Raw genomic sequence first — 11,820 nt, forward strand, 5'->3', positions numbered from 1 at the left:
AAAAAGTACATTTGGCCGGGCGCGGTGGCTCACGCCTGTAATCCCAGCACTTTGGGAGGCCGAGACGGGCGGATCACAAGGTCAGGAGATCGAGACCATCCTGGCGAACACGGTGAAACCCCGTCTCTACTAAAAAATACAAAAAACTAGCCGGGCGAGGTGGCGGGCGCCTGTAGTCCCAGCTACTCGGGAGGCTGAGGCAGGAGAATGGCGTAAACCCGGGAGGCGGAGCTTGTAGTGAGCCGAGTTCGCGCCACTGCACTCCAGCCTGGGCGACAGAGCAAAGACTCCGTCTCAAAAAAAAAAAAAAAAAAAAAGTACATTTGGGAGTGGGGTGACAATTTTTTGTGTGTGTATGTGCTTAGGATGTCTCAGTGGCTTATAGTAGTATAGCTTGACACTCTTTTGTTTCTGATTCTTCCCCCATCAACCCCTGATTTTCTAATGATGGCTTCTTAGATTCCTTCCTGAAAACTCTCTCCTTTCCTTCCTGTGGAAAAGTATAGTGAACGGATTTAAGTTACAATCATGGGTGATAACATTTGGTACGTCATGAAAGCGGTATTGGGTGAATGAAGTTGAGCAAATAGCAAGATTGTGCTTAATCTTACGGGGTTTTAAATATTGCTTGGCAGATGGTCAGAGAATGTTGTCACTTGTGATATTTGATATTACATGTAGCTTGAATAATCTATTTTTCTCTCATTTCAGCATTTCCAAGTTTGTTCTGTGAGACTCTAGGGTCAGGACAAAGCAACAACAAAATGTGCTCTACTCTAAGGAAGTGTGGGACATACACAACTGAAGGTAAACGAATACTGTAGGAGTTTTTTAGATGATATGCTAATATACAACACGAGTCTCAAAGGGAGGGCTACTTTCCCCAACTTGTATGGGAATGGAACATTTTTTTCCACAGAGCATTTGAGGTGCCAGTGTTCTTCAGGAAATATTTGGGGAAACCCGGTTCAGACTACATCTTCTAACACTGTAAAACCTTGTGCCTTTGTTTACTCAGAACAATGGAATGGGGGTTTATAATAGTTGTAATCTATTCTGCTCATTAAGAAATTGATTATTGCTCTTTAATTCATTTTATCTTATGTCATCAGTCAGTCTCTGCTGCTTGAATCTTCCTACTTTTTTACTCTTCAGAGATGCCGCCAAGCATGCGTCTGATACCATGGCGGTGGCAAACAATATGTGCCTAAATGCAAGTCGTTAGGAAATGTTACCTGTGGCAGCAAATAAAGTGTCCCACTCTTGAAAACAAGATACAACTTACCTGTCAGGACAAGGAGATGCAGTACCTATTGTTACTTAATAATTACAACTGCCATAGTTTGAGCCCCTGTCATATGTCAAGCACTGTGATAACCTCAGCCGTCATGCAAGTTGCTGCATTTAACCCTCAGGAAAATCTTGAGAGGGTGTTATTTTAATTGACAGATGAGATATATGAGTCAGGAGAGGCTGAGTGTAACGCCGTGCTTATTGGCCACCCCCAGACCTCAGTGGCTTATTTCTCACTCCTGCTGCATGTTTATGGCAGGTGCAGATCCTTCGGGGGATGGTGGATGTAGGGTTCTGAGCGATTCTTATTGGAATGACTCAGAGACCCAAACTAATGGAGCAGCCACCATCTAGAAAAGGGTTACTCACTGCGTCAGAGTGGGAGAGAGCCCTAGAGGGTCTCAAGCCAACAACCAAAGGTTCTGACCCAGAAATAACCCATGTCACTCATCACTCACAACCCATTGGCCAGAGCTAGTCACATGCACGGCCCTGCCCCAAGGAAGACAGTCGGGTCGGGCAGTCCCACCAGGTGCCTGGTACAGGGGAGAATGTAAACACTTGGTAAATGGCAGCACTGACAACTGCATGAAGGAATCGAAGCTGGGAGGGATTAAGTACTTGCCTAACATCACATCGGCCGTAAGTGACAGAATCAGGATTTGAATCCACCCAGGTATGATTTCTTTTACATCCTTTCTGCTTCTTTCTACGCTGCCTGCTCTTCTCTTAAAGGAAGCTTATAGTAAAAATTCTTTTACTTCAATGATGCAATGCCCTCTTCCTTAATCATCTGATAGTTTAATTGAATAGACACGATGGCGCTGGTTAAAAAGACCAACATTGATAAGCCAGAGGTCTTTTCCAAACAAGGGAATGTATTGGATATTTGAATGTCCATTGTATTCAACTATAAAAATAAAACCAGGTGGTAGATGAAAGGACTTTTCATTGATCATTTACTTAATATGGAATAATCTCCATGTCTTTCCATTATGTTAAGGAAAAATGATAAAAAATAGAGCCTACCTTGATGAAACTGAAAACAGATGCGAGAGAGTTGAACAAAATTGCTAGATGTCAGTGTTTCAGAAGCACAGGATAATGATAAAATCTCTGGCCACAAGGGCAGAGAAAATTAGCGAGATGGTGCAGGTAAGCCACTTTTGGAATGAAGATAGTGTCACACTTACACTGACAGAAAAGATTGAAAAAGATCACATTATGAAAAAGATGTGAAAATTTGAAAACTTAGATTAAATAGATGAATTCCAGGGGAAAAATATATGTAACTTTCCAAACCCAAAGAATAGAAAACCTTGGTTTATTCAGTGTATTCTTGACAAGGCAAAATTACTAGCCAATCTGAATTAGTTACATAAACGCAAATAATGTGAATCAATTAATAGCAAACTAAACCCAACAATGGGTAACACAGATAATACAGCATAACAAGGTTGTGTTTAATCCCAAGCATGCAAGCTGAGTTTAACATTTTAAGAGATCTGTAATGTAATCTAACACATTAGCTGAATAAAGGGAGGAGGACAGGACAAATACAACAAAAGATCCAGTTAAAAAAAAAAAAGTATGCAGTAAATTAACCAACTGGGATTGAACAACAACAATAACAATAATTCTCAGCAGATCGGTAATATAGAAAGCTATCTCTTTAGGCTGACAATGGGTATCAAAACAATACACCCCATCAGACACCACCCTTAATAGTAAAACATTAGAAGTATTCTCCTTACAATCAGAAAAGGGATAAAGATGACTGGTATGACGAATTCTGTTCAATGTCGTACTGAGTCTAGTGCAGTAAGCCATATATCATACTAGGCAGTGCGGTAAGCTGTCATACATGCATGCCTACACACACAAATTAATACATGTATAAAAGTGAAAATAAAGCTGTCAATGTGACCATCTTCATATGAAACTCAGGAGAAGCTACAGAAAATTAAAATTAATAATGGAGATCAACAAGTTTGTTGGATATAAGACGAATATACACAAACCATGTTAACAAATAGAAAATACCATCTTTATTGTAAATATACCATTTACAATAGAAAACATGTCTTGTGAAATATACGATGAATCTGCTTACTTGGCAACTATTCCAACACTTAAACATTCTTACACGCTTTCCTGTACTGTAGAGACTAGAAAGTTGGAGCATGAAAGGAAACATACATGCACATGACCACACACATGTGTGCACACACTGTCTCTATCTTTCTCTCTCTCTCTCTCTCTGTCTCTCTCTCACACACACACGTGCACACACACACACGCACACACACACACACACACAAATACACTCTCACACACATACAATTTACCAGAGTCCCTTGCAGTTAGGGTCCCAAATGGGATACTTGTTGCATCAAGCATATGTGCCAACATGAGACTCAGAGGTGGAACTGAATAACATGGGAGCCATATGTGGGGTGGACTACCTGTGATGAGGGAGGTCTCCAGTTGTTATGGGGCAGCCATTGCAGAGTTTCTAGAATTCAGTCTCTGTCATGCATGTCAATTAATGGGCAGGCAGCAGTGGTATTTCAGCAGTAGCAGTTCCATAACGTGGGTGGACTTCTCCTGGCTGTGCAGCATCCAGGCCTGCTTTTCTGGCCCTCACAGAGTTTTTGTAAGCTATGTAATATATTTTATTACAGATATCTTGTTTGTATAAAAGAACTAGAGTGAATTCTGGCATAGGCAAGTTGGGACCTTGATTAACACAGTGCTTGGCAGTAAAATTGGTTGCAAGCAAAAGACCTTGAAGGAAATGGGGATCTGGGATAGATTTGGCCCACAGGACATGGTTGCTGACACCCACTCTAAGCTAATAGACTCATTGGGTCCCCAAAACAGTGCTGAGTGGGAAGTGCGCAAAATGAGGAGGCAGCTATTCCTAGGATCCTCTGGCAAGCATAAGCCAAAAGCCGAGGCTTTAGCACAGTTGTTTTCAACCTTGGTTGCACACTGCAATTCACGTGGAGAGTTAAAAAATGTGGTTGCCTGGATCTAACCAAGGTTCTGCTTTGACTGTTCTGGGTGTGTCCTGGTGCTAGTGAATTGTCTCAGTGTCCCCAAGTGGCTGTAATGTGTAATCATGGTTGAGAACTGCTTGAACAATTTAAATGATAAGAATGCAAGCCTTTTACAATATTTAATTTTAAAATGTTATAATTGTGGTTTCAGAATCATAATATTACAATAATAATAAATACATAATTACACTGGAAAATAAGAAATAAAGATTCCCATGTAAGAAATCGAGACGATTGTCTTTTTCAAAGAGAAAGGAAATGGGAAAACACAGTGGTAAAGCCGGGGCCACCACAGTTTGTGTCCGGCTTGAAGCTAAACTGCCGGCAAGGCCAGAGCAAGGTATGGATTAAAGCTAAGTAAGTGTCTGTGAGCCCAGGGCTGATTCTGCAGTGGAGCCTCCTCTGCAGAAGACAGTCACAACCCAGGATCAGCATGGAAGGATGGCAGAAACTCAAAAAATCCAATAATTGGCACTGAGGGAACAGAAAAAATGGAAGAGGCTGAAACAGACATTAAGATAGTATTTTCCCAGAGAGACAAAGGAGTGATAAAGGATGAAATTGTGTCTATTACAAAAGAATAGAAGACTGCCCAAGAAAGATGGCTTTTTGAAGGCAAGGATCTCCTTTCACTTCCTCCTGAAACTTCGTTAAAACAACAACATAACAGGTGAACAAATTATGGTATATCCATCAAGGGGCTTTTACTCAGCAAGGAAAAGTCAAGAACATGGATGGGTCTCATAAACAGTATGCCGAGTTAAAGGAGCCAGACCCAAAGGGTACAGCTTGTATGAGTCCATTTGTATGAAATCTTAGAACAGGAAGATGAATATATAGTAACTGAAAGTATAGCAATGTCTGTATGGGGCCAAGGGATGAAGAGGAGATCAACTGGAAACCTTTTGGGGTGTGTTATAGGTTCTATATCTTGATTAAGGTGGTAGCTAGCCCTAATCTCTGATTTTTACATATAAGAAACCTGCGATCAGGAGAAGTTGAATGAGTCGTCAAAAGTGAGGTTAGCTTATTAATCGGAGAGAAGATATTCACACCTGATTATCAGTAATAGATGGTTTCCATTATGCTGTATATGGGTCAATAGGAAAAGTGCTTCTCCCCAAGCACTTGACAAAACCCTGACCCAGCCATAAACATCCTCTTATACAAGTATAAAGCGTAGGTGTGAAAGTATAACCATTCTGCATTCCAGCCACCTACTTCTACACATGGTTGACATTCTCACATGTCCCTTTACCCTGACTTGTTTGTGTTTATATTTACAAATGAAAACGTAGTTTTTCATTAATATTTTCTTCTGAGGAATCATACCGTAATATACAGTTTTATAACCTGACTTTGTTTTTCTTTCCCTTTGTATCGTGTGGTGTGACGAGTATTCTGCCTTGCTGCTTATAGTCTCCCACTTAAACCTGAAACATTTCTTGCATAATAATACATTTTTTTTCCTCAAAGATTGGAAACGGGAACTTAAGCTCCCTACTGAATCCTTCCACATAACCTGTTTCATGCTCTGAGCTTTCAGTTTTGGTTCCCTTAATCCGTATGTCAGATGATTCCCCATTGGAGCCGGGGCTGCCCTGTTTTACTACTGCCGCTTTGTAAAATACGTTAATAGCTGACATGGCAACCGGATGCCACTCACTCATCTCTTGTCATTTACAGGAGGACTAATAACAACGGAAGCAACTAACATGTATTTCTCCCTTGATAAACGCCAGATGTTGTACTAAGTTCTCGACATAGTAGTAGACAGCTTATTTATAGTGCTTGTTAGGTCACGGGCATTTCTCCTGGTGCTTTTCACGTATTTCCATGTGTTGACTCACTTAATTTTTACAGTAGCCCCATGAGGTAGAAACTGTTACTATCTTTGAGTTAGGGGGAAAACAAGCAAAAAGAACTTGAGTCACAGCGAGGTCAGTTACTTGCCTTGGATCGTAGCATTTAGCACCAGGATTGAAATCCTGATGGATCTAACCTCAAATCCTATGCCCATAACCAATAATGTGCGACTCTGTGTCAAGGCTGAAATGAGCGGTACGACAGGGCCCACTCAAAGTCTGCTGGGCAATGATGGGTGTGGTTTTTGGAATGAATGTCCCGACTCCAGCCTTCTGTCCAAGAGACTCATCACTGCACACTGTTGCCTTGTATCATCTCTCCTTTTTTCAGACTGTGTGGGAACTGTTTCTCTGGTGTCCATCTTGAAGTGAAGTAACAGGGACAGACAAGATGTACATGGACAGGAAGGAAGGAAGGAAGGAAGGAGAGTTTTCAGAGGGGAGCGTATCACCAGGATGAATTCAGTTCCCTGGAGGCGTTTTCAATGTGTGTTTCTTTGTCTTCTCTGTACTCACCCTCTTCTTTCTGACCCACACATCCATCCCTTGGCTTTTTCACCCTGTATGTCAGGTACTCATGCCCCTTCCTTGCCATGTCTACTTCATTCCAAGGGCAGTCATTTCTACTTCTCCCCTTGACAATATCAGCCACTCTCTGGTCCCGTCATCCTTCTGTCCCAAAGAACCTGTAAAGCACAGCCCTATAATTATATGTATGTATTTAGACAGAGAGTGATTTATGAAATACATTCAAAAAGTGAAAAGTCTGGATCAAAGTGTAAGAATGACTTCTGAATGGTTAGGCATATTGCAGAAAATTAGACTCACACACGGTTAGTGGAAGTGTATATTGGTGTAAATATCATTGAAAATCCTTAGGAAAATATCACTTTATGCTTAAAAGTACTCACGTGCTTCTTCTGGGAAACTGTAGAGCAGGGACTCAAAATCTTAGACCCACTTTGAAGCCCTGGCTGTGTTCCACTGGGTTTTTTGGCCACCCCCGCTGGAGGTGCTCCGCAACCCTGGTCAATCTGTGGATATTGTTCCGTTACTTTTGTGTACAGGGAACTTCATTACTTTCTTATTTTAAAACTGTCAGTTCAAATATTAAAACACCGAGAGGTAAAAAAGAAAAAAGAAAAGCACTAAAAAGCATATTCTGAACAAGAAACAAAATTTGGCCATATATAATACATAACACATGAAAAGAAATGTGCAGTGGGATCCAGTGTTGTGTGGCAATGTGTTTACCAACATGATTTGGAGTACGCGTATCTGTAACCTAATTGTAGAAGCATGTAATACAAAACACTAACACTTGCTTGCATGGGCAACACGGACACACAGACCACACATTCTTCCCTTTCTCTGAGACAGAGATGATGATGCTTCCTGTCTGTCACAAGGCTGAGTGAACACAACACGCCTTTAGGTCCAGAACATTCTTCCTACAGAGACCAGATGTCCAGAAAGCTCTGTCTGCTGTATTCAGGGAATGCCTCTCCTCATTTCTGTCACCACTATTTGCAAAAGCCTCCTTCTCTGGGATCTTCAAAGCTGCAGTTCTAGCCACAGTCTGCAGGGAGGTACTCAGTTCTATTTCTAAGGATACATTAATGAAAAAATATTAATGTTGCAGAAGAAAAAATTAATTCATTCTAGTTTTGCAGGCAGGTTATGAAATAGTTCTGCAGCCCGAATAGCTCTGGAATAAATATAAATAGAGGTCGGTAGAAATGGTTCAGATGGATGTATTCTCAAAAGTGGTTTTGTCAATGATCTCAAACCTACATCACATGCATTCATTTAACAAATACTAATTGGGTCCTTGTTCTATGCCAGACACTGCCAGCCCAAAGTGACTCCTAATCTGAAAACCCATGGCCCAAACAGATTACACCCATCTGGTCCAAGACAGAGATCTCCACCTTATCCAAGACGCCTGGTTCCCACCCTGACAGGAGTGACTAGCACAAAACATCATCCCTGGCCTGCTCAACAAAAAATCTGTCGATGAGACCTGAAAGCTTGCCATTTAAGGGAGAACCAGTGCAGTCTCTGGAGGAACACTCAGGGTACAGAGTCAGACCAATATACATGGGGACATAATTCCTGTCCTGCCACTGACTTGGCTGGGAAATGTACCCGACATCTGTGAACCAAATATTCATGATCTGAAAAGGGACTGTGGATAGAATTCTCATGGATTTTCTGTGAGGAGGTCAAGAGAAACCTAGTGAGTCTGCCCAACACTGAGCAAATGTTGGTTGCCACTGGGCAAGGGTTGGTTTTCTTCGTATCCCATTCTTTCCGTGCCGTAGCAGGGATGCTGATGCCATGCACTCAGTGGCACGGCAGTGATATAGGCAGAATTCCAGACTAACATAGGAAGTACCAGTAGGAACGCACGTGATGTCATAAAGGTTACTCACTACTATGTCTGTGTGGGAGGATCAGCCAGTACATGGTGGGGCCTGAGCAGAAACCCAGGCGGTCTGGGTGAGAAGTACTAGCTGCTTTATAATACTCTTGAGATCACCTGTAATTCTGGCAGCACAACTGCGAGACAGGGATTGTGCTGAGATGCCAGAGTTCAGCAAGTGGACGTGCGCCTGTGTGTGTTTTGTCTTTGGCATCTCTCTCTGTCCGGTCCCTCTGTGGCTTTTTATCACATGTGCTCTTGTCCAACACAAGGCCTTGCCTGAGGCTGTAGCTGTAGCTGTTGGCTAGCTCACTTTTACACCTTCTTCCCCTCAGTGACATTATTTCTGAAGTAACATGTATTCTCAAAAATGACTCTGACTCAGGAATACCTGTGCTCCATATATTGACCATGTGCCCTTAACCCTCACTTTAATCTTTGATTTTTTTCCCTTTCATCTGTGGACTTTCATGAAAATGAGTTGGTTTCTGGACATCCTCCAGATGTCACCAATAGGGGTCTTTGTTGTTGTTGTTGTTGTTGTTGTTGTTGTTGTTGTTGTTGCTGTTGCTGAGTACTGTTATGGACTCATAGCTTTTTAACATACCGATGGGCTCCAAACCCCGGTTAAAGCATTTTGAGTAAAGGAATGGCAAGATTTGACTTATGCCTTAAAAAGTCACTCTGCCTCCTGTGTTGAAAATAGATGGTAGGGTAGTCAAGGACAAAAGCAGAAGGACAACTTGGAAGGCAGCATAATCCAGGAGACAGATGTTGGTGACCTGGCCAGGGTAGGTAGCAATGGAGGGGGTGAGAAGTGGCCAGACTCTGGATATCTTTTAAAGGTAGAGCCAAGGGAAGATACATCCATCCTGATGGGTTGGATGTAGAGTGTGAGAGAAAGAGAGCACTCCAGCCCCACCTCCAAGTTGTGGAGACCAAGCATCAGGAATGTCTGGGTCAGACGCTCTGCCCACATTTAATTTCATTTCTAATGGCACACAGGGAAAGTCCCAACAGTCGAGAGGAGCAGGACTGTCCTGACAGTGGGTCACACACGGTGAAAGCAATGACCCCCCTACAGAAGTTCATCTGAGGCCTGGCCATAATCAGTACATTGCAGCGAGGTCAGCAGTGACCGAAATTTTATTCATAAGGGTGCCCTGAGACAAGGTGTACATTTTGAAATTGGTTGAGGTCTGTTTGACGGTCCAGGAGATGGTCTACCTTCGTGAATGCTGCAAGACAGTAGAGGGGAAAAAAAGCGCTCTGTTTTCATTGTTGGGTACAGTGTGTTGGGTACAGTGTTTAATTTATGTCATTTAGATCCTGTTACTGTAGTGGTTTTCAAGATCTGCTGATTTTCTTTCTAGTAATTCTGTCACTTGCTTAGGAAGAGTTGTCTCTTGGGCTGAAAGCATTTTGGGCTGGGCAAAAAGAAAGCTTGCTCTGGATATTTCAAACTGAGTATTGTTGAGGGCAAGGCTGGAGGCAGGAGGGCAGCTTGAGAAGCTGTTACATCAGACCCACCTGTCTTTAAAGCTTGTACTACACCAGCAAAGAAGTATAACTTGCTGATTGTTCACAGAATGCATTTGGAGACTGGATTTGGGAGGTGCGAGAGAGCTTGTCTCCCAGGTGTTGGTGTGGTTGTTAGGTTAGAGAAGCCTGAGAGAAGGCAAGATTAGGACCCCTTCCAGGTGTGTGACTAGTGTCTAGTCCAACCCATGGACATACACACCTCTGTTCTTTATAATTCCTGCTCCATTTCTTAAGAGGTTCGACACAGTTGCTTCCGCTCCCAAGATTCCTCCCCTGATTGTGCCACCTGTGAGATAAGGTTGTTGTATCTGGATAGGCAGAGGAGTTTGTTTTCTGGGGCTTGTGTGGTGGGTTGGCACTTTACTTGCCCTACCATGGAGTTAGCTCACGACATGGTACATGGTAAGTGGACCATTGATCTGTCTCAAACGTGTCTTTTTGTTCTCAGTTGCAGAATGCCATGACCATGGTAGCCCTTTTCAAGGAAGAAAGAAAGGTGGGAATTCTTTCCGGGATAATTCTGACAAGAGGAACTGTCATCATGAACATGGTGGATATGAGCGTCCACCTTCACACTGCCAGGAGAATGATGGAAGCGTGGAGATGCGGGATGTCCACAAGGACCAACAACTAAGACAGTAAGTGACCAGGCAGCTTGGTTTGCAAGTAGCAGCCCCCGGGACTGTGCAACCCTTTCATTCTCTGTGGTCTTCCTTTTCTTCTCTCATTAGAGAGCTGAAGAATGCTGGAAGTGGAATAGTGGCTGAGCAATCCTAATTGTAGCCCTGGCGTCAGTGAGTGGAGCATGTAGAGAAGACGTTCTTAGATTTAATGGATACCCGCCTTCTCTCCTCTTCCCCACAGCACTCCTTATAGCATCCGATGCGACAGAAGAATGAAATGGCATAGTGAAGACGAAATCTGTATTACCACGTGGAGAAATAGAAAACCTCCAGGGAGAAAAATGAGGCAGAACACACAGGATGGATACACAAGGAACTGGTTCAAGGTCACAGTGAGTATCTGGGTGGGGTCTGCATTAGGTAGACGATTCTGGAACCTGATAGGAGGAAGACCACTTAAAACACCCTAAGCTGATTATTCGGAGGAGAGCTTTGGAATAGGGGGAATGGGAGTTTAGGGAATCCATATTTGGCACAAAAATAAAATCATGTCAGCGGTCCTTTCTTTAGAGGTCTAAGCTAAGTAGAAGGTCGGAAGAAAAGAAAAAAAAAAAGCTGGTTGGTTCTGTTCTCCATCCTTAGTTCCGTGTTGTCTCTCCCTTCTCTCCTATTTCTTCTTTTTACCTTTAGATTCCTTACGGGATAAAGTATGACAAGTCATGGCTAATGAATTCAATCCAGAGCCATTGCAGTGCCCCCTTCACTCCGGTTGATGTAAGAGAGGATGGTGAAGCCAGATGAGTGGGCACGGGGGACGAGGAGAGGCCTGGCTCAGCAGGAGCCATTGGCCTCTGATGCTGTTGCTCTTGTCTTCACTCCCTGTAGTTTCACTACATCCGAAATCGAGCATGCTTCTTTGTCCAGGATGCTAATACTGCCTCCGTATTGAAGGATGTCAGTTATAAGATTTGTGATGACGAGAACCGAAAGGTGTGTGTTGAGGGCATTCC

General features: G+C 42.8%; 1 protein-coding gene across 1 annotated transcript in view; it reads left to right on the plus strand.

The window, feature by feature from the left end:
* The first annotated feature begins 729 nt into the window (after positions 1–729).
* LOC103232374 (nuclear RNA export factor 2-like) overlaps positions 730–11,820 on the plus strand; it is a 323,480-nt gene continuing 312,389 nt past the window's right edge. Inside the window, 4 exon segments of the mRNA XM_073013520.1 lie at positions 730–807; positions 10,636–10,825; positions 11,052–11,202; positions 11,501–11,584. Coding sequence (XP_072869621.1) covers positions 765–807; positions 10,636–10,825; positions 11,052–11,202; positions 11,501–11,584 — 468 coding nt within the window. The 5' untranslated portion in view covers positions 730–764.

The sequence above is a fragment of the Chlorocebus sabaeus genome, chromosome X (assembly GCF_047675955.1).
Source record: "Chlorocebus sabaeus isolate Y175 chromosome X, mChlSab1.0.hap1, whole genome shotgun sequence".
Lineage (NCBI taxonomy): Eukaryota > Metazoa > Chordata > Mammalia > Primates > Cercopithecidae > Chlorocebus > Chlorocebus sabaeus.